Consider the following 24,900-nt stretch of genomic DNA (forward strand, 5'->3'; position numbering starts at 1 on the left):
GAACAAATAGAAAAAAATGCAGGCAAAACCAATTTTAGTATGGAATAGGCTAAAATATAAACAGGAAAATGGCAGAAACATGATATTCAATCATTTCAACTCTACCTGACAAATAAAATTAAATGAGCAACCCTTCTTTTAAAATATACACCTACTTGACTTGTACCTTAATGATAAACATGTTAACCACTATCCCTGGATGCAAATAACTACATCTTTGGTCCACCACATTTCATGAAATAGCTATAGGAATGAATGGATTCTTCATTACTATTTAAACATAAATTCAACAAGTTCATAAAATTGAGAATGGAAATGGGGAATGTGTCAAAGAGACAACAAGTCGATCATAGAGCAGATTACAGCCGAAGGCCATCAATGGGTTTTCAATGCAGCGAGAAACTCCCGCACTCGGAGGCGTCATTAAGCTGGCCTCTAAACAAATATGTATACTAGTTCAGTGATAATGGATGTCATACTAAACTCCGAATTATACACAAGAAACTAAAACTAAAAATCATACAAGACTTACAAAGGCCATAGGCTCCTGGCTTGGAACAGGTGCAAAATTGCGGCGGGATTAATAATGTTTTTGGAGATCTCAACCCTCCACATATACATCTAGCCAATTTAGAATAAACCATCGCACAACAATACGCACAGTAAAACTGAGTTTAAGAGAAGTCTGAGTCCTATGTCAGAATATGAAACAAAAGAAAATAAACAAAATGACAATGAGATATAGATTATTAAAGTACTACTATCAGTTACTGACATGCCAGCTCCAGACCGCAATAAACTGATTGAAAGATAATGTCTTCATCATATGAATATCAAGCACAGTCTCTTCTGTTAGGGGTTTAGTATTATACCATCATGAACTATATGAGTAGAACATAACCCGTGTCATGCCAACAACTAGTTTTAGAATAAATGTGTGTAAATCCGGTGCAAAGACCCTATAAGGGAATTAATATTAAAGCCATAATATGCAATCTTTAATGACCTGATAACAGTATCGTAACTGTATCCTTTCTTAATAAGTCTGTTTAAAGGTTTTGTTAGCTTTTGAGGTGAATACTGACATTTTGTGCTTTGTAAATAATATTACCATGCTAACTTCCTTTCTGTTCTTACCAGTTTCCTCAAAATCTAGATGGCGAGGAGGAATACAATACAATGCAATGACCATAAAAGGAAGTAACGAAATCAAAACACAGTAGGCAGATTTAAGTGATATCTCCTATGTATGCCCTACAGGCAGCAAATACATCAACAATGTCAAGGGACCCATACTTAGCAATATAGTCTTACTCTATCACATGTGTTCTCGGCTCTGCAAAGAAACAATTAGATAAATAATATAACAACGAAATACTATATGAGCGTCCTGTATGCCGATAAAAAGTAAAATATCAAAAATACCGAACTCCAAGGAAAATTCAAAAGTCGGATATGGCAATAAAAAGAACTGTCATATTTTTACTTGGTACAGGCATTTCCTTATGTAGAACATGGTGGATTAGACTTGGCTTTATAGCAAGCATAACCTCTCACTTGTAAGACAGTTGCATAAAATTCCATTATATTGACAACAATGTGAGAACAAAACAAACAGACATAATCGGTCAAAATGTCAAAAATAGGGATACAGCAGTCAAAATTGTGTTATAATCCTTCTCAATATAAAAGCAAATATGTCAACAATGAAAAACGAAACGGCATATAGACAAAGCATCTAAGTAAAAATGAAAGATATGAATACAAAAAAAATTATCATCGCACAACGAAACAATGGCGGAATGTATAAGTACCAAGCCACGACAAAAGGATATCACCGAAAATGGACCAAAAAGTAATCATTAACAAAGACAAATAAAAGAACACTGTAACACGTAATTAAGAGGATAAACAACGTCAGTACCTAAAATCTATACTTCAACACCATTATGTATTAGTTGTACGGAATATTTATTAACAAGGTCATCTTCTAATGATTTTTATTTTAAAAAGGACGAGACGTTCTTCCACATAACCCTTGTTTGTCAATTTTCTGCTCAGACACTACATACTGATCAATCAAAATAAAGAATCTTATATCTTCCGACAAATATGTTAACTGTGATCCATGTGGAAATTATCATTTTTTTTTAAAAACAAAAAAAAGCACAAAGACGAAAATATTGAAACAAACATAAATAAATCTTTATTCTGAAATTTTGAATAATTTGAAACCAGAAGTGACTTTCGCTAACCGGAAGTTGTTAATTATCTCTCGTATTTCAGGGGAAAAAAACTTTTTATAATTCAATTTTCTTTTAAAACCGGAACCTATTATTTTTCATCTCATTTTTTTCATTTTTTTTTTTATCAAATATGACCTTGGGTAAGTGGAAAGACTTTTTATTGATCTGTGATCAATTGGTTTTAAATGTTTTCTTCTCCCGGCAATTTTATTTCTCGCGGGGTCATAGTGTTTTCGCAAGATGTCGATTAGATATTTTGAATATAATATCGAACAATTTATATGCTTTTTGAAACTGGCTCTGTATACCTGGACACTTTTCCGTGTAATAGCTTTCTCCCGAAATACTGTTTTTCTTGATTCTCTTTTGTTTTCTAAATGCTGAAACATCAACTAAATGTATATCATACATTTGATATTTCGGTTGAATTGTTGGTAAAATCTTGTGAAAATCATTATTTCGCAGGATGAACCAAACTGTACTTCAGATAGTCAGATTTCGGATTAAAGCATATATAAACTTACTTTTAAAACCGGAACCTATTATTTTTCATCTCATTTTTTTCATTTTTTGTTTTTATCAAATATGAACTTGAATAAGTGGAAAGACTTTTTATTTATCTGTGATCAATTGGTTTTAAATGTTTTCTTCTCCCGGCAATTTTATTTCTCGCGGGGTCATAGTGTTTTCGCAAGATGTCGATGAGATATTTTGAATATAATATCGAACAATTTATATGCTTTTTGAAACTGGCTCTGTATATCTGGACACTTTTCCGTGTAATAGCTTTCTCCCGAAATACTGTTTTTCTTGATTCTCTTTTGTTTTCTAAATGCTGAAACATCAACTAAATGTATATCATATATTTGATATTTCGGTTGAATTGTTGGTAAAATCTTGTGAAAATCATTATTTCGCAGGATGAACCAAACTGTACTTCAGATAGTCAGATTTCGGATTAAAGCATATATAAACTTATTTTTAAAACCGGAACCTATTATTTTTCATCTCATTTTTTTCATTTTTTGTTTTTATCAAATATGAACTTGAATAAGTGGAAAGACTTTTTATTGATCTGTGATCAATTGGTTTTAAATGTTTTCTTCTCCCGGCAATTTTATTTCTCGCGGGGTCATAGTGTTTTCGCAAGATGTCGATTAGATATTTTGAATATAATATCGAACAATTTATATGCTTTTTGAAACTGGCTCTGTATATCTGGACACTTTTCCATGTAATAGCTTTCTCCCGAAATACTGTTTTTCTTGATTCTCTTTTGTTTTCTAAATGCTGAAACATCAACTAAATGTATATCATACATTTGATATTTCGGTTGAATTGTTGGTAAAATCTTGTGAAAATCATTATTTCGCAGGATGAACCAAACTGTACTTCAGATAGTCAGATTTCGGATTCAAGCGTATATGAGCATATATTTCAAGATTTAGAGATAATCTCAAGTTGATTACTATGAACGCTAACTAATAAGGTCAGTGAGAAGAATTTAGACATTTGGTGTCACTCGATATCAAAAAGTGACAACAATGAGTAAGAAATAACAGTTAAATATACATTTGCCTTTAAAAAATATGTTGTGTTTTTCAAAACAAAATAATAGTCACATGCAAAGTTTTGCGTAAAGTAAATTGATAACGAAAGTCCAGTAAGAGTTAATATTAGACGCTAACTTCTTGTTTTTTTTTTCAATGGCAGATGAAGATTGTTACACTGATAGCGCTACATATCAAGGAAAAGTCACATGTACGTCTTCTGGTGTTACATGCCAAGTCTGGACTTCGATACCGGTAATGCCAGCAGGTCCAGATAAAGATACCAATTATTGTAGAGATCCAGACAGCAGCGGAGCTCCTTGGTGTTATACTTCAGATCCTAATGTGCGCTGGGCTTTTTGTCCAGTACCAAAATGTTGAAGTCTTCATTTCTATTCATTATTGTCAAGTTAAGATTAAGTTTCGGTTGAAAATGTTTTTGTAAATCCAAATAAATTCGTGTTAACTATTTAGAAAAAACAAATCAGTTCTAGAAGACATTGTTGACAATAACTTAGCTGTCCAGTATTTGAAGCCTCCTATACTACAGTGTTCTGCTAAATGTTTGCTTTTATTTTAATTATTATACTAACTTGCTTGATTTTATTTATGCATGTTGCTTATCTTTGTATTATGCTTGTATTTTATTTACAGCGGATTCCATCGAGTGTGTAGCGAAAGGTTATATCTTTGGTTAGCTTGCTTGTTAGCTGAACCGTGAAGTCATTATTAGGTCAGGTATACTACCCTTCTTTCGAAGGAGCATAGTCCAACAGACATATCGATTGGTTTTCTGTAGGACTAGTCTATTCTTAAAGCAGGGTATTTTACCTAACCTAACAATGACTTCACGGTCAGCTAACAAGCAAGCTAACCAAAGATATTACCTTTGGCTACACACTCAATGGAATCCGCTGTGTATGTGTGCTGTGTATTCAAATCTGTTTAAGGTGTTCATGATTTTTTACATTTATTTGTTTTTGACTATCAAATCGGTTAGAGCTCTACAGAGCTCAGGTTTACTATGTTAATTTGAACATATCATGCCCAACTCTTAATAAAATTAATTTACTCATTATTCAATTGCTTGTGTTTTATCTTTTGTCTGTCATTTTGAATGTCTCTTCTTTTTTGTTTTAGTTCATGTTATTCCCCCAGTTTTATGTATTATCTTAATTTGTCACTGATTTGTGTGAATAAAATAATTGTGAAGGTATATTGTCGTAATTTTCACAGTAGTAGACTTGCGTCAGACTTTCCCCAGTTTCTCTTCAAAATTTGCGTGAATATCCATTGGTTTCAACCATTGTACAAACACTTTGTCTGCAAAAGGAACAGTTTAAATTAAAATATATCGAGATTAACAAACTTTCATTTAAGAAAGTTGACATGTAATATGAATGGTTTTTTTTTAACAACCTTACCAAGCAGTTCTAAACGGGTGTACTAAATAAAGGTTCCGGTTTATTACAGTAAGCTCTTATGATCCATATTCAATTTAGGCAGAGTAGAAAAAGTTGTATAAAAATTCAGATCACACATAGATTTTCAGACCTCGACAAACGATCTGAAACAAAAGACAATTGTCTACACAATTTGTTCATACAGTCCATATCATCCTTGGCCTAGAAAGTCTTGTCAAATTCTAAATTAATGTTTTCAGGTGACCAAGAGAGACTATATTTGTAGGTGAAGGATTAACAAAAGCAACCTTGGGGTTTAGAATTAGCAACCTTCAGAGTAAAGGTCTCTTATACCCTCTTGTGGTTGAAATCGTGGATACAATAGCTTTGTTGTAGAAATATGGAAGAATAGCAAAGTTATATTATCACTGAGGTAATCAGAAATTGTTTTCTGTGCAAAATTGTGTAGAAAAAATATTGCTAACATTGCTAATATCTATTCTGCGTAAACAATTGTTCTTCCTCGTCAATTTAACCAGTGATAAAGTGTTTGGAAATCAAGAGTTTTGATATTTGACAATTTTGTAGATTTTCAGAACTGTTTAAAATTAATATCTGATTGATACCGCTGAAAAAACAGTATCAAGAATGATAAACAGATAACAGTAAAAAAGTGTCTTGCAATGATCTTATTTTGGTCTTACGCTTACGGACCCTGCTGTGCAGTTTTGAAAGTTTCAAGGCCCGGCGTCTACCAGATATATAAAAGTTAAATCCATTTTGCATATCAGAAAGAATAAATCGTTTTTGGACACTGATAGACATTTTTTCCCCTCCTGCAGAAGGTGTAAAATAATCAAACACCTGAATTGCATTTGAAACGGTCCACTCATTTACTACCTTTAACTCACCTATAGATGTGAAGGTATCTATTTTCCGTGCCAATCAATGACAATCAATTCAATACAAACTAGTTGTTAGCTGAGAGGGAATATCTAAAAGTTGTATCCCAACTTAATTAACTTTTACACCTTCTGCAGGAACGAAAAAATTGATTTTATCTCTCTGATATGCAAAACGATGTCAACTTTTATATATCTAGTGGAAGCCAGGCCCCAAAACTTCCAAACTACACAACCTTGATTCTTGTTTGCAGATGTTCCTCATTCCTAATTTTGTAAGCCATTTTTGCAATTTCATGCCTCGATTCTTTCATGACTGGGGTAAATCATCAACAATGCACATATGTTTGTCTGACAAATTATAACCTTTAGATAGGACATACTGCTTGTCTCCATAATGGATAAAGCGGACTATCATAGGAGCAGGCCTTTTAGTTTGGTCTGATGTTTGCCTAGACGGAATACGATGAGCATTGGCAATCGGGAAGCTTTCAGCCTTTTCTTTATCTATTTTTAGATCTTGGATGAAAAATGCATTGAGAATCGCATGTATATCTTCATTATCACTTTCTGGTACTCCATAAACAAGGGCGTTGTATTTTCTCTCATGTTTTTCTAACAGAACCTGTTGTTCATGCAGAATAGAAAATTTTCTTTCTAGACTTGTTCTGAAAATATTCAACTTCTTATCTGCTACCTGTTTATTTCTAGTTGAATGAAACACTTTTTTTCTAGCTCAAGATGGTCCTCCCGTAACTTTTTAACCTTAAGTTTTGTGTTTATAACATCAGTTTTGACCTCATCTACCTCAGATTTTATTTCTGTTACTATGCGTGTGAAGCGGTCCTCTATATTGTCTAGCTTGTTGGATTATAATATTCCTACTTTTCCACCTATACCAAGAATAAGCTGCTTCAGTTCAGAAATAGACTCTACGGTAGCCATAGTCATAAAAAGAAGAGTTTTCAGTTTTATATGTGATGAGCGATAGGAGTCTTGTACCTTGTTACTTGTAAATGTTCAGAAATCCCCTCTCTATTCTATTCTATTCTACCATATAGTGACCGCCTTCAACAAATTGAAGATTATGTCACAGGAGGAAACTTACAACAAGACATAGATTGAAAAAATGTACAATTTTTAAAATACGAAAAAATTAAAAAATATAAATTGTTTTGTATAATATAGTAAGATGTTGTAATTGAGTTAATATTGATGCTTTGAAATTGAAGATTTGAAAGAGTCTACTGAAGTGCAATTTACCATGTTATCCGGTAGTTTGTTCCAGTCGGTAATAGTTCTTGGAAAATATGATTCTTTTCTGTACTGTGTTTTGCAGGATGGAATTTTTAAACTGTTCGAATTAGAATGTCTTGTTTGTCTTTTTTGTGGAATTAATTTGTTATTTTTAGGAATTGCAACCTTTTCGTGTTCAATTTTGTAAAGCATTACCGATCTGGAGTCTTTTCTTCTGTCAGAGAGACTGCGCCATTCAAGATGTTGTAACATGTTACCAACGCTTGAGGTGTTTCTGTATTTGTTGGTAACAGAACGCGCAGCCCTCCTTTGAACTTTTTCAATGCTATCTATGTCTTGTTGTAAGTATGGATCCCAAACAGAGCAAGCATATTCTAGTGATGGTCTTACTAGGGACTTATTATGCTTGCTCTTTAATGGATGTTGAACTTATGTTCAGGTTCCTCCTTAGAAAGCCTAGTGTGCTATTAGCTTTCTTGCATATGTTGTTAATATGCACATCCCATTTAAGGTTGGAACTGATGGTGACCCCCAGATATTTTGCTGTTGTTACATGTTCTAAAGAATGATTGTGTAATGTGTAGTTAAATGTGATTGTTTTTTTATTTCTGGTGACTGAAATTACATTACACTTATCTGGGTGGAATGCCATTTTCCAGGTAGTTTCCCATGATGCCAGTTTGTCGAGATCTTTTTGTAGTGTTAATGCATCGGAGTTGTGTCGTCTGCAAATAAACGTACTGTAGATGTTAGACCAGTTGGAATGTCATTAATATAGTACAGGAAGAGACTTGGTCCAAGAACTGACCCCTGTGGAACCCCTGACTCAACTGCAACATACTCAGATTTTTCCCCCTCTAGAACTACTGCCTGTTTGCGATTGCTAAGACAATTTTGTATCCAGTAATTTAATTCCCCCTGTATCCCGTAATAATGAAGCTTATTAGTTAAAAAAGAATGTGAAACTTTATCGAATGCTTTAGAAAAATCCATGACCAAAATATCTGTTTGTTTACCGTTTTCCATGTTTAATGAGACATCGTCTATAAATTCTAGTAGTTGTGTTTCGCAGGATCGACCTCTGCGAAATCCATGCTGTAGGGGATATAAAATGTTGTGATTATCTGCATGTTTCATGATGTGTTTAACTACGATGTGTTCTAAAAGTTTGCAACAAATACATGTAAGTGATATAGGACGGTAGTTTTCAGGGTTATATTTTTGGCCTTTTTTGTATACAGGAGAGACATGGGCAGTTTTCCAGTCATCTGGAACAACGCCTGTTTTGATTGACTTCTCAAAGATAATAGTGAGTATGGGTGCAATTTCATGTGAAAGTTCTTTTAAAAATCTTGGTTTAATTTCATCTGGTCCTGCTGCTTTGTTCGGATTTAAGTTATGTAAAAGTTTTTGTATACCTTCGGTTTTTATTATTAATTTTGATATTGGTGGAAAAGGAGTATTCTCTCAATAACATCTCATGCAGAAACTTTGAATTAAATCACCTTCTGGACATTACGTGTGTATTAACGGTACAAAGTTGTGTTGTAATTTACATGTTTAATGGGTGAAACTATACTTTTTTCTACTCGTCAATTTTTGCCATGGGCAGCGCCATTACAGGGGAGATAATATACTCATGTAAGTACAAACCCAATAATTCGGTAGGTCACATTCAGGAAAAAGGGGAGGTATTGTAGTTACAACATTGGTAGCCTACCTGCTACCATCTGTGAAACAGATATTCAATAACGGTTAAACAACTTGTAATGAAACATTTACAAAGGGTTATTTTCAACTTCACCACTTGGGACTCTTTTTTTAAATAGCTTCCCTGTGAGCAGAAAGGAAATCTTAACAAGACTTAAATCTAGGTAATCATAAGAATTCACCATAAACTTCTTTCTAATAAATATTTTGGGAATAACTGCAATGTTATTGTTTTGACTTAAAACCGATTTGATAAGGATCAATTTTAAGTTTATGTGAGTAAGCACTATCGAAACTCCTCAAATGACCTGTAATAAATATAAACATTTTCGTTGGCCAGAGATTCAATCCGGTTATCACATGTTGCAAAAATCTTGAGCATGACTTTAAAACTGGTGTGCACGACATTATCAACATGACTTATGCACTTAAAAAAAAGTGTACATGAATTTAAAACAGGTGTGCACGACTTTTAAACTGGTGTGGATGACATCCAAACTGGTGCGCACAACTTTCAAAATGATACACACAAATGTGCGCGCCTTTATAAAGAGTCAGCCAAACTTGTCTAATAAATATACTCATCATAGCACTATTCATCTACAAAAGACTCGTCAGTGACGCTGGAATAAAAAAAGTTAAAAAGGCTAAACCAAGAACGTGATTGAAGAGCATTGAGGACCAAACATTCCTAATTCGTGTGCGCTATTTTGAAAGTCGTGCTCAGCAGTTTTAAATGTCATGTGCATAAGTTTCAATGTCGTGTGCATCGATTTTAAACTTTAAAAGTAATGCGCACCAGTTTTGAATTCGTGCTCATGTTTTTTTTAAAATAATGCGGACCATATTAAAATTCAAGTTCTTTACAAACTTTGAGCCTTACCACGGCTTATCAGGATAATCAAGTACATGTACAGTGTATACATATGGCATATTACAAACAATATAAACAATATGCATAATAAAAAATAGGTGACATCAGAAGTTTCATCAATACAAAATATCTTTTATTACAATATACTGTAGCTGTTTTGTGTTTTCACCTGACAATAATTATATTAATTTAAAAGATTAAATGATATAGACCGACATTTTAGGTCAATAACTATAAATTAATATTTATTTGCAGCATTACTATATTAAATCATCTTTGGTCTCGAACTTACTTTAACTCATTTGAAAACAAATTGAAGATAAGCACAATCTATAAAAGAAGAATGTCAATAGAAATTTATATATGATAATCTTACTGTATTTTAGGAAGAATGTAGTGAACAATATGTTATTTTTACAGAAAGAAAACCAATATTTTTATTGTAATTAAGTCACCAAAACGGAGTTTTGGAGACTTTATGTTTTTGTCCCGTTTCTTATTATGGCATCCTCAACGGAGTTGGGGTGACATATTGTTATTCTACGTTTCTTTTTTTTTCTTATTATGGCACCCTCAACGGAGTTGGGGTGACATATTGTTATTGTTCGTTTCTTTTTTTTTCTTATTATGTCACCCATTCGACAATGTCGGGTGACATATTGCTTTTTCTCTATTATTATTATTTTATTTCCACCTAATTTTGTCCGGCAGTTTTCTCAGAGCCGAAGGAACCAATCTGAATGATGGTGCACTATAACAAGGAACCCTGACTTTTCAGTTGCAGTGCAATTTTGGAACTAAGAAATGGCTGCCATCACCATGGAAACGGAAAAATGGTGAAAAAATATAATTTTGGAGAAAGGTGAATTGTTTGAGAATGCTTTACCTTAAAATCTTTAGATTTTAATACAATGTAGGTGCCCACTATATACTGCTTTGGGATGATTTTGGCAATCATTGGAACTGCTATGTTGCAATGGATACTACACCAAAAATTTCCAAAATATGGAAATGCTCCAAATTTTATAAAACTTCACAGTAACGATGAGCAACATTGGTAGAGGTGGAATTTGGCGTTGGAATTTCGAAAATGTCTGCCGTTACCATGGAAACAATGCAAAACAGGTCAAAATGGTCCAAAAACCTTAAAGTGGCATTAACTTTCTTAAAATGGTAGGTCAAATTGATCGAAACTTTGATGGTATGGTCCCTCCCATGTACCAATGTGGTATATGCCATTAAATTTTGGGAATGGTCTCTGTTGCCATAGGAACCATCACAAATGTCAAAAATTTTTAAAATTTCAAAATGCTTCAAAATTGATGAAACTTCATATGATTGTAGACTCTCAAGTCTGCATGAGACTTTTGAAGTTGGAATTTCCAAAATGGCTACCATTGCCATTGAAACTGGAAAAATGTCAAATATTTTTGAAATGCTCCAAACTTAATGAAACTTAATATTATTGTAAACTGGCATGTATAAATGAGACTTTTGACTTTGAAACTTTCAAAATGGGTTGCCATGGAAAATGCAAAAAAGTCAAAAATTCTCTAAATGCTTTGAACTTAATGAAACTTGATATTATTGTTAACTGGCATGTAAAGATGAAACTTTTGACTTCAAAATTTTCAAAATGGCTGCCGTTGCCATGGAAACAGCAGAATTGTGAAATTTTTTAGAATGCTCTCAATGTACTAAAAATTTATAGAAAGATGTTTTGCCATGCATATATGTGTATTCACTGTTAAACAATTTTGAAATGGCTGCCGCTTAGTGGTAATTGGGGGAGGGGTGACATCCGCTATTGCTTGCAATGGCAATTCTAGTTATTTTTATTCTTCCACACATTTTGTCCACGCTATTTCTTGTATATATAATATACCTATACTCCTATACCATAATATGAACCGCCATGTGAAGTTGTGCAAGAGACATTGGAATGGTAAAAAATGGCCGCCGTTACCATGGAAAAAATCCAAATTTTAAATCTTTCGTTATAAGAGGCAAAGTCTTGAAAGTTTATGTAAATGTTGGCAGTGGTGCCCGAGGTACCAACAGTACTTGGAATTTTCAAAATGGCTGCCATTTCCATGGAAACTGGACAAAAGTTTAACATTGACCCTATGGGAAAATGCATTTAAGCTGCATTTTCTTGAAAAATATAACAACAATTCCACGGAAATCGTAATTAGGAGTATGTGCATATGGTCACATGCAATCCTGTACTGCTAACATGTACTAGAATATTCTAGAATAAAAGTATGTATTTTATTTAATGTGTTTTAAAGAGAAAATCGCCACCGAGAGAACGAGAAACACTCAGAGTTCAAATTACTGACATTTCTGCACTTGCGTTAAAGTACATATCCGTGAATGACACACCTGCTAAATTATACACATTATCTGAAATCAATCGATGAGCGTGTAATTAAATTGTACACGATAAGTTACATGTATTGTGTGATACGCGAGCTATTGAAGAATACATTGAACAGTTAGTACATCGCTCCGTCAATATATACAGATGTTGTCTGTCCAACGTCCCCTCTAAAAAGAGTATTAATATGCCATTAAAAAGTCCACGATAATATACTTGAGTATCACGTGACACCACCTTCCTACTTACGCGCGTGTCTAATTTTACATTTAAAAGGATTCCCAATCTATGTATAGAACTGAAACGTATTCTATTAGAGAAAAAAGGGGGGAGGTTCAGAAATGCTGATTCCGACATGTGGCCCAAGACCACAATTAATGACCCCGCTTTTCGTTGTCCACGAATATAGTTCCTTTTAATTAGAGTGTATTTTTCCTTAATTTTTTTTCTTTCCTTTCCTCACTCATTCCTTAAATCTTTTTGGGTGGAAATGAAAGAAGAGAGGTCAAATAAATTTTTGGAGGTTGTATTTTAACTGATTTTGATATGGAATGAGTGATTAGGTCAAGTGCAAAAAGGTGATATTTACAGTTTTCGGAACATCTCTTGACTTGTCAATAGGGGTATGGATGAGTATTGGCTAAATTTGTAAAAGTGATTGCTTCAATCTTTCTGAATTTTGGATATATATTTGGACTAGGACAATACATTACACACAAAAAAAATTGGACAAAAGTGCATGGTGCAATTTTTTTAATGATGCAAAAGGTTATAAAGAACTGATAGAGGAATTAATTGTGGTCTGTGGCCATGTATAATAGATATGCCATTTGACTTTTGTACACTTATAATTGTTGATGCTACTGTGACAATGTCCAGTACGGGGTGCCATCCTCCGCTATTGCTTGCAATAGCAAATCTAGTTATTATCTTTTTTCTTGCATCAAATTTTGTCCAGGGGATTTCTTGAAATCCAATGGACCAATGTCGATGGAACTCTACAATAATAAGGACCCCCACGTGCAGAGTTGCAGGAAGCATGGAATGGTTCAAGATGGCTACCGTTTCCATGGAAACAGAACAAATGTGAAAAAATCTAGTTTTTGGTTTTGGTGAACTGTTTGGATATGCTTTAACTCAGAATCATTATATTTTAATAGAATGTAGGTGCCCACTATATACAGGTTTTGGATGATTTTGGCTCTCATTGGAACTACTCTGTTGCTATGGAAACTACACCAAAAATTCCAAAAATTCCAAAAATCTCAAAGTGCTTCAATTTTCATGAAACTTCACAGTAACGATGAGCAACATTGTAAGATGTGGCATTTGGAGTTGGAATTTCTAAAATAGCTGTTGTTACCATGGAAATAATGCAAAAAGGTCAAAAATTTCAACAACAAAAATTAATATGCTGCAATCTGGATGAAACATTACAGGAATAGTAGCTAGCATAAGCAGAGTTGCATTTTGAAGATGGAATTTTCAAAATGGCCGCCGTAACCATGGAAACAGCAAAAATGTCAAAAATTTCAAAATGCTTTAAACTTAATGAAACTGCAAAAATGTTACTAGACATCTGTAGATGCACTCTTTGACATTGGAATTTTCAAAATGGCTGCCGCTTACCTGGCAATGGGGGGAAGGGTGCCATCCGTTATTGCTAGCAATTACAAATCTAGTTATTTATGGCACCCTCAACGGAGTTGGGGTGACGTATTGTTATTGTACGTTTCTTTTTTTTTTCTTATTTTTATTATTTTTCTTCCACCTAATTTTGTCCAGGAGATTTCTGGAAATCCAATGGACCAAAGTTGATGGAACTCTATTATATAGAGGACCCTTAGGTGAAGAGTTGCAGGCACCATGGAATGGTTCAAGATGGCTGCCGTTACCATGGAAACGGAACAAATGTTAAAAAATCTAGTTTTTTGTTTTGGTGAACTGTTTGGATAGGCTTTAACTCAGAATCAATATATTTTAATTCAATGTAGGTGCCCACTATATACAGGTGTTGGATGATTTAGGCATTCATTGGAACTACTATGTTGCCATGGAAACTACATCAAAAATTTCAAAAATCTCAAAATGCTCCAAACTTTTTGAAACTTCACAGTAATGATGAGCAACATCGGAAGATGTGCCATTTGGAGTTGGAATTTCCAAAATGTATGTAGTTACCATGGAAACAATGCGAAAAGGTCAAAAAATTAAAAAATAAATAAAAATCCTGCAAACTGGATGAAACTTAACAGAAATGGTCACTGGCATAAGCAGAGTTGACTTTTGAAGTTGGAATTTTCAAAATGGCCGCCGTAACCATGGAAACAGCAAAAATGTCAAAAATTTCAAAATGCTCTAAACTTCATTAAACTTTACAAAAAGGATAATTTGAATGTGTAGATGCACTCTTTGACTTTGGAATCTTCTAGTTTGCTGCCGTTTCCATGGAAACTGCGAAAATGTGAAAAATTTTCAAAATTCAAAATTCTTCATTATTAGACCTAAGTGGATGAAACTTTGTGGAAGTGTTACCTGATATGGCTAGATGTGCATGCAATATCAAGAGTTTCCAAAATGGCCGTCATTGTCATGGAAACAGGGCGAAAGTTTAACATAAGCCCTATGGGAAAAAACGTCAAAGCTGCTTTTTCTTAAAGAGCATAATATTAAATCCATAGACATTTTATTGGTATGTAACTTGTAATGAGTCACACTGGTATCAGACTTTGAAATTTTTAAAATGGCGACCGTTACCATGGAAATTACAAAAAATGCCAAATGCATCAAACTTTATCAAACCTTACAGAAACGGTAATTGGCCTATGCTTAGTTGAAATATCATTTTGGAAAATGGCTGCCGTTACCATGGAAACGACCAAAATGACAAAATTTTCAAAATACTTCAAATGGTCTAAAAATTAAATGTACTGTTCACTAACATAACTAGATGCAACTTCCGACTTTAAAGGTCGCTGTTACCATTGAAACGGTCAAAATGACAAAATTTTAAAAACACTTCAAATCGGTAACATATCTATTTGCGACTTTCGACTTTAATATGTTGAAAAAGGCCGCCGATACCATTGAAATAACGCCATGTCACATGAATTCCGACTTTAAAGGCCGCTGTTACCATGGAAACAGCCAAAATGACAAAATTTTCAAAACACTTCAAATCGGTAACATATCTATTTGCGACTTTCGACTTTAATATATTCAAAAAGGCCGCCGCTACCATTGAAATGACGCCGCTACCATTGAATAACGCCATGTCATATATAAGTTGCTGTGCTCTTCTGTTAAAGGACAGTAAACCCTTGTCGAACCGACGTCTTTTTTCAATCCCTCATTGTAACAAGGTACTAAACTCTATGCAGGATGTATAAGTACGCAGCCACGTCCAATCAGACGTTCGTCTTATCTTTGTTCAACATACAGTAATGAAATTGCCATGTGCATGTCGTTTTGATTAATGTTTTGTGTGGAGAGCTTACCACGATCTTTACACGATGCACAAGTCGAAATCTACGCCCAATTCACAGATTGTACTTAAATCGGACTAAAGAATTTTCAAAGGCGACATTAATTTTCCTCAACAGGTGTAATGATACACACATATGTTTCATCAAAAGGTTGTACTTCACTCAGACAGAAGAATTTTCAAAGGCGACATAATTTTTAATCAACAGTGGGTAATGATACGAATTATATTTCATCAAAAGACTACTATTACATTTTAAATTGCAAGCCTTGTGTCAGAGTCCTCACGGTCAACCCATTGTTCGACCTAATTTTAGTTCAACAGGTTGTAATAATACGCCACTATTTATATGATCAAAAGTTATATTACATTTCATGCCTCGTTTTGAGAGTGTACCACGCGCTGTAAGCACGCAGTTACGTCAGATTACAAGTGGCTTTGATCTGTCAATGGACAGTAAAAGCCTTGCCAAGTCGCCGTTCTTTAGTTTATTCCGCACGCTACCGCGCTGTGTGTAGGATGTATAAGTACCAAGCCACGTTCAATCAGATGTTCCGACCTATTCTTTACACCAGAAGCGTACCGCGCTGTGTGTCGAATGTGTAAGTAAGCAGCCACGTCCAATTACAAGTTCTTTTTATCTTTTTTTCTACAGAAAGTTCCCCTTATCGTTCTTCAAAGTACAGTTAAACACTCATGTGGTTTTGATCAATGTTTAGAGTGAAGACCACAGGTTGTAATAATTCACAGCTATGTATGATGAATAGACTGATATTACATTTCATGCCTCATGTTGTAAGTGTACCAAGATGTGAATGATGTATATAAGCAACATACTACAATTTACTTTGATAGACGGTAATACTCTTGCCAAGTGGCCGTCGTTTGATGTATTCTTCACACTGAAAGCGTACCGCGCTGTGTAGGGTGTATAAGTGTCCAGCCACGTCCAATCAGAGGTTCCTTTTTTCCTTTTTTAACAGAAAGTGTAATACATTTGATGCCTCTCGTTGAGAGTGTACCACGCTGTGTAAACTGTATAAGTACGCAGCTATGTATGATGAAAAGATTAATATTGCATCTGATGATTTGTGTTGTTAGAATTTGATGCCTCATGGTGAGAGTGTTCCTCGCTCTGTAAGATGTACAATCACACAGCCAAGTCAAATTTAAAAATAGCTTTGATCTGTCAATGGACAGTAAACGCTTTGCCAAGTCTTCGTCGTTTAGCCTAATCCTCACGCTGAGAGTGTACCACATTGTATGTAGGATGTATAAGTACATGTTGTAAGTGTACCAAGATGTGTAGGATGTATATAAGCAACATATTACAACTTACTTTGATAGACGGTAATACTCTTGCCAAGTAGCCGTCGTTTGATGTATTCTTCACACTAAAAGCGTACCGCGCTGTGTAGGGTGTATAAGTACCCAGTCATGTCCAATCAGAGGTTCTTTTTTTCCTCTTTTAATATAAAGTGTCATACATTTGATGCCTCTCGTTGAGAGTGTACCACGCTGTGTAAACTGTATAAGTACGCAGCCACGTCAGATTAGGAGAAATCCGGGTCAGTTCGCCCTGATTCATGTTAGCCCGAGTACCTGAAACCTGTTCGCCCAGGATTCATTCGACCTGATACCTGTTCGACCTGATTTGTATTCTATTCGACCTGATTTGTATTTTTTTCTAGTTATTGTCTAGTCGCATTATTTTAAGTATTTGAACAACATATGTTAAAGTTTGTTGAAAAATTGACAGAATATTTATATTGCCACAATCAATTTATCATTTCCCCTTTGATTTACAGGGTAGAATACTGGAATACAATGTATTTATCTAAAAGCTATTGATATTTGTTAACAAATTAAATGTATTCAGTCAATCACGAATGTAAGCAGTATGACTAATCTTAGAGTATAAATAAATGAACTTGTAAATCTGTTTCATAATTTACCGTTCGTACATCATTGTTTTTATTAATTTTAAAACTGAATATTTTATCAAAACAAAACGTTTGTTTTTATTATTAATCCATCAAAAGATCCGAATTATTTTGTAATTGAACAATTAATGTTCATAAACAAGCCATACACTTTTAAATATTTCAATGTTTCCATAAATTTCAAGATACATGCTATATATACCATAGAAATATCTGAATGAGTTTATTCAACTTCAATGCCTTGACTATTAATATTTTTATAGTATGGCGAACGGACTTTATGAGCGAACGAACTCAGAGCGAACGGACCTAGGGCGAACATGTTTTTAGGGCGAACGGTCCCGATACTGGGAGTCACCAGAACTGTCAATTAACTGTAAATCTTGAAAGTCATACAATTTATATGCCTAACATTTTTTCTTAAAAATTTACCGCCATTTTAATTTACGTTTCAGAGAAGTTACAGCCATTTCATACTATACTCTAGATCAAGTTAGCAGCGTTATTTAAGATATAATTTGAGCTACATTTATTAAAGCAAATGTGAATTTTGATTTCTGTGAACAGAATATTTTATCATGGAATCACATGATCAACACGTAGATCATTTTAAATTGCAAAAAGCTGTTTTAAGTCTTTTGAACGAAACACGATATCATTGCTCTGTTATTCGTGATTTCAATCTTCCGTCAGATTATCTGATGGACGACACCAAATTACCTGTGAAAAAGAAAAAGGGTAGGACTAGTTCTAGTACTAGATCCAAAAGAGATAAAGACAAAGAGCGCAAAAGAAATCAGAGAGCATTTCAAAAACAATTGAAAGATGATCCCGAGAAAATCTCAGCTACCCGAGTTCAAACTCTATATAAAACCAGTTCAACGTATAGAGAAAAGAAATTGGCATATAGCAGAGACAAATACAACCGTAATGTATCGTATAAAGCAGCTAAGAAGCTTGCTTTAAAGAAAAAGTATAAATCCAATACCCAATTTAAAGAGTCGCGAAAAGATTTTATTAAGAATAAATACAAATCGAACAGTCAGTTTAAACAAGCACAGAAGGATTATATTAAGAACAAGTACAAGTCAAACAAGCGATTTCAACAAGAACATAAAGATAGAATTAATGAGAAATACCATTCAAGCATTCCATTTCAAAAAGCACGTAAAGATTACATTAAGAACAGATACCAGTCCAACATTTCATTTCAACAATCACAGAAGGAGTACAGTAGGAACAAATACAGATTGAACTATCAATTCAAATTAGCCATTAAAAAGGCCAGAGCTGAAAGGTATGCTACTGACATTGACTTTAAAAATAAAATTACTGACAGGTATGCTAGTGACTTTGACTTTAAACATAAAGTTAAGGCACTAAACCTTCTCAGATATAGACAGAATGTATTAGTCAGAGAGAAGTGCAAGAAGAGGCAGCTTGAACTATACAGACGGGAGTTACAATATAGAGAAAAGAAAATTTCTCTAGTACAAGCGAGACGTTCAAACACTGAAAATGATATAGCTGAATGGTTTAGACAACAAGTACGAGATGGTCCGATATACATTTGCTCTGTGTGTATCAAGTTAAAGTTCAGAAAGCAAGTTATTCAATTGGACACGGAAAAATATTTAAAGAAGGGCAAACAAAGTGCAGCAGTGGCGAATCAGTGTATCTCTTTTGAATTCAAATCCACTTGTACAGCTGATTGTCCAATTAAATGTGAAACCATAAATCACAAACTATGGATTTGTTACACTTGCCATCGTCATCTCATTAAGAGTGAAGTTCCAGCAGACGCAAGAGCAAATGGCTTAGAGCTAACGCCTATTCCAGAAGAATTGAAATATTTGAATTCATTAGAGAAACAGCTAATTTCTCAACGAATACCGTTCATGAAACTTGTCCAACTGCCAAAAGGAAACCAAAGAGGCATTATTGGCCCCTGTGTTTCCATACCAACAGATATTCAGAAGACAGTTACTATACTTCCTCGTTCTGATGATGAAACACAACTTGTACGGTGTAAACTTAAAAGAAAACAAGCATACATAGGTTACAGTCAGTATGCGTTCATCAGTACCAAAAAAATATGCAAAGCTCTGGATTGTTTAAAAGAATGCAACCCATATTACAAGGACACTGTGTTAAATCAAACATGGCTTGACGGATTTTCTCCAGAATTTGAAGATTTAACAATGGCCGAGAAAGATCATGAAGATAGTCCTGATATTTTAGAAAGACAGGACGTAAAAACACAACCGAGTGATGACGATCCACAAGCTGAAGAAGATCAGAATGTCAAAGACAGAGGTTTTCCATCAGACACCTGTCTACAACCTGTAGATATAGGTCAGGAGATATTGGATCAACACTTTGACGACATTTTTTGTGTTGCTCCAGGTGAAGGTAGTACACCTGTAAGCATGATGCAGGAAGAAGGCAATGAGGCGATGTCTTTTCCGGCACAGTTTCCCGAGGGATCTTTTGGGTCATATGATAGTAAAAGACAGGTTCACCTCACAAGATCAAGGTACTTTCATGCTAGACTCCTTAGTGGTGACAGGAGATTTTCCAGTGATTCGTCATATATATTCTATGCACAGTACCTCTCAGAATTGGAGCAAGTTATCTCCAAAGTGTCTATAGCGCTTCGGAAGAGTACTGGAAAGGATTCGACAGGTAATGCTATAACAGCAAGCATGTTGACGGACAGAAACCAGCTGAAAAGTCTATTGAGTACCGATCAAGGTTATAAATTTTTGACTCCCATTCGAGGAACACCTCCATATTGGCAGACTGCATTAAAGGATCTCTTGGCAACAGTTCGTCAGCTTGGGATTCCTACGTGGTTCGCCACATTCTCAGCTGCTGATATGAGATGGACAGAAGTTCTACAACTACTTTTAGAGCAACAGAAATGTGCCCAGTCGTTGGAAGATCTCGATTGGACTGGTAAATCCGAGGTTTTGAGGAACAATCCCGTCATGAACGCTGTCATGTTTGACCACAGGTTTCACACCTTCCTGAAAGATATTATCATTAAACGTGGAATAATTGGAAATGTAAAAGACCATTTCCACAGAATAGAATTTCAACAACGTGGATCTCCTCATGCCCACTGTCTTTTTTGGATTGAGGATGCACCAGTGGTTGATCAGGATGATGACCAGACAGTGTGTGATTTTGTAGATCAGTATGTCAGTTGTCAATTACCAGATAAAACAGTAGACCCAGAGCTCCATGCAATGGTAAGCAGTGTTCAGCAGCATAGTAAAAACCACTCTAAATCTTGCCACAAAAAGGGAACCACTTGTAGATTTAATTTTCCTCGACCCCCTTCAGAAAAAACTTTTATCTCGAGACGTAAAAGCCTAGCAGATCCATCCATAAAAAAGTCTCCCCAACAAATGAAAGATTTTGCTAAATCTGTTTTAAATCAACTTTGGACTGTTTTACAAGATGAGCATTTGGAAAATATTACAACTCAAAATTTGTTCCAAGCTGCTGGAATCACGCAAAAGGAGTTTGAGGATGCTTCAAATATTCTCACCAAGAGGAACAGTGTTACTTTGCAACGTTCTCCATCTGACGTGTGGATAAACCAGTATAATCCTGATCTCCTGCGTTGTTGGAATGCGAACATGGATATACAATTCATCACAGATGTTTATGCATGTGTGGTGTATATCATTTCATATATTTCCAAAGCAGAGAGGGAGATGGGAGTGGTTTTGCAAAATGCAAGCAAGGAAGCAGCTGAAGGTAATTGTGATGCACAGCAGGCAATGAAAAAGATTGGGGGAGCCTACTTTAGACAACGTGAAGTCAGTGCACAGGAAGCTGTTTACCGAGTGTGTGGTCTTCATCTTAAAGAATGTTCTAGGAAGGTGCAGTTTGTTCCTGTCGGTGACAATCCTATTAAAATGAGTCTTCCATTGAATGTTATAAAAAAGAAAGCTAACCAACTTGACGATAACAATATTTGGATGCCGTCTTTATATGACAGATATAAAGCAAGACCAGCTGAAATTGTTTTTGAAAAAGTCTGTTATGCATCATTTTGTTCTGAATACTATGTTCTTCCTGCATCCCAAATACCTAAGAACCCTAAAAAATCTCAAGTTTTTAAGTTACAAAATGATTTTGGTTCCATCAAAAAACGATCCAGGACTGATGCGGCAGTTATTAAATATCCAAGATTTTCATCAGAAAAATACCCTGAATTGTTTTTTCAGTCTAATCTTCAGCTGTTTCTACCTCACAGAACAGAAGGTCAATTAAAACCACTGCAGTTTAAGACATATGAAGAAATGTATTTAAATGGAGCGGTTTTAATACCCCCAGAAACAGAACTGCAAAATGTTAAATCCATTGTTGATGCGAACAGACAGATGTTTGAAAAAAATGCTGAAGCCTTGGAAGAAGCAGAAGAGATGTTACTAGCTGATGGACCCCAGGAAGATGCATGGGCTCTGATTGCTCCTGAAACAGAGGCAGAACGATTAGAAGCACAAGAGGACAAAAAAGAGATAAATGAAGAAGACAGTGTTGAAATTCCTGAATTAGACATTGCAACCAAAAAAAATCAACAAGGTAATGATATTGAAATAAGGCAAACCATATGTCCTACTCCACAAATAAGAACTTTCATGCAGCAACTTAATAGAGAACAAAAAGACGTGTTTTACAGAATAAGGCAATGGTGTATAGACAAGGTGAATGACAAAAACCCTGAACCATTCAGAGTCTTTATTAATGGAGGTGCGGGAACAGGAAAGAGTCACTTAATTAAGTGCTTGTTTTATGAAATGACTAAAATATTATCCCCTTATTCCGCTAATCCTGATGATATAGTTGTCCTTTTAACTGCTCCAACAGCAACTGCCGCCTTTAATATTGGAGGCACTACATTACATCAAGCTTTTTCACTGCCACCAGCTCTACCATTTCCGTACATCTACCTGAGAGAGGACTCAGTTAACAAACTTCGTTCAAAGCTGCAACATCTCAGCATTTTGATAATTGATGAAATCTCAATGGTTGGTCAGCGATCACTCTTGTATATAAATGAAAGATTGAGACAAATCAAACAGAGCGGAAATGCACTTTTTGGGAATATTTGTGTAATCGCAGTGGGAGACTTTTACCAGTTACCACCGGTTAAACAGAAATGTCTTTATGATTTAAGACCTGAAAGCTCCTTTCCACTTTGGAGTTCCAACTTTTCCTTAGTAGAGCTGAAACAGGTCATGCGTCAAAAAGACGATTCGGTTTTTGCCCACTTATTGAACCGCTTGCGAGTAAAAAGAAAAGATCAACTTTTATCGCTACAAGACAAATCCTTCTTAAAATCATGTGAACAGCATACTAACCCACCTGAAACACTCCACATTTTTGGAACTAATAAGGAGGTTGAATCACACAATAACCAACTTATTGAAGAAGTTTGTAAAATTACTCAAACTATATGTGCACAGGATTACGATAAACATCCTGAGACAGGAAGACTCGCACTAAAAGAACAGCCATATGATACATCACATGATTACCTACCAGCGCATTTGATTGTAGGGCAGCAGGCTAGGGTAATGCTCATCAGAAATGTTGACGTGACATGCGGTTTAGTAAATGGAGCAATGGGAACTGTAACTGAAGTTTTACCACCAAAACAAGGGTTGTCTATGCCCCAAGGAGTCATGGTACTTTTTGACAATAAGAGAATTTGCCAAGATAAAACATCATCAAGATCTAAACATCAGCCTATCATGATTACCAAGTTTGAGGAAAACCTTCCCCAGAAAGCTGTCAGGTTTCAGTTTCCACTCCGATTGGCTTGGGGCTGCACCATTCATAAAGTGCAGGGTTTAACTACTGATTCAGCTGTTGTGTCTCTCAGGAACATATTTGCTCCAGGTATGTCCTATGTTGCTCTTAGCCGTGTGACATCAATGGCAGGACTAACCATCAAAGATTTTGATGAAAAAAACATCTACTGTAACGAGCAGATCTGTAAGGCTCTCAAACAAATGCCTCTATACTTAACAGTTAAAGACAAACCCATACAGCAAAATAATATGGTAATACTCCTTCACAACATTCAAGGGTTAATCCCACATATTAATGATATCAGATCAAATTCAGACATTTTGTCTGCAAACTTTGTTTGTTTGACAGAAACATGGCTGAAAAATGAAACAGTGCCATGCTTGAAAGGTTTTAACTTTTTGCATAAGAACAGATTTTCATCATATCCATCAAAGAAAAAAGTTTTCAAGCAACTAAAACGCAAAACACACGGTGGTGTCGGAATTTACATCGGAAACGATCAACAGTGTTGTCCAATTACACTTGATTCAGCGAACATGGAATGTATAGTGATATTCATCAAGGAGATAAATACCAATTTAGTCCTTATTTATAGAACAGAAACTTACCCTTCCTCTGTGTTTCTAGATGAATTATATGAAGTACTTATTTCTCTACCACAGGAAAATGAAAATACTTCAACAATAGTTTTGGGGGATTTTAACCAGGATGTTCTGAAGACAAAATCATCTATTGAACAGTTTATGGCAAAACAAGGATTCTCACAAATTGTTTCCCATCCTACAACAGACGGTGATACCCTTATTGACCATGTCTACCTCCATGGCAATTTACAGATTTCTGCGGAAATAATTCAGACCTACTACAGTTACCACAATATGGTGTCATTGAATATTAAATTGCCAACTGTGTAAACCATTTGAATATGCAAATATTGTGTTTCAATTTCCTTGTCCATATTTAACCAAGGCTTCCTAATGTTTTTACCATGTTCAGTACGAAACCACTAAATTCGTACTTACCTTTGATGTAAATAAAGTTTTTCTTTTCTGTTGGCTATTGTTTATCAGTTTTAACGGGTACAAGAACAGTTAATACATTGTTCCCTTTAAAAAATGAGTTGCGGGATGTAAATAATGAGTTCCTAATGTTTTTACCATGTTCCGTACGAAACCACTATATTCGTACTCACCTTTGATGTAAATAATGAGTTCCTAACGTTTTTACCATATTTAGTACGAAACCACCATATTCGTTCTTACCTTTGATGTAGATAATGATTTCCTGATGTTTTTTACAATGTTCCTTACGAAACCACC

At 34.9% G+C, this 24,900-nt stretch overlaps 1 protein-coding gene across 1 annotated transcript; it reads left to right on the plus strand.

Moving 5' to 3' along the window:
• Positions 1-18,327: 18,327 nt before the first annotated feature.
• Positions 18,328-24,495, plus strand: LOC139497716 (uncharacterized). The gene has a single exon (XM_071285981.1). The coding sequence runs from the start codon at positions 18,328-18,330 to the stop codon at positions 24,493-24,495; it is 6,168 nt and encodes a 2,055-aa protein (XP_071142082.1).
• The last annotated feature ends 405 nt before the right edge of the window (positions 24,496-24,900 follow it).

The sequence above is a fragment of the Mytilus edulis genome, chromosome 1 (assembly GCF_963676685.1).
Source record: "Mytilus edulis chromosome 1, xbMytEdul2.2, whole genome shotgun sequence".
In the NCBI taxonomy this organism is placed as follows: Eukaryota; Metazoa; Mollusca; class Bivalvia; order Mytilida; family Mytilidae; genus Mytilus; species Mytilus edulis.

Coding starts and splice junctions, on each gene's coding strand:
- LOC139497716 (XM_071285981.1), top strand. CDS start 18,328: ATGGAATCACATGATCAACACGTAGATCATTTTAAATTGCAAAAAGCT.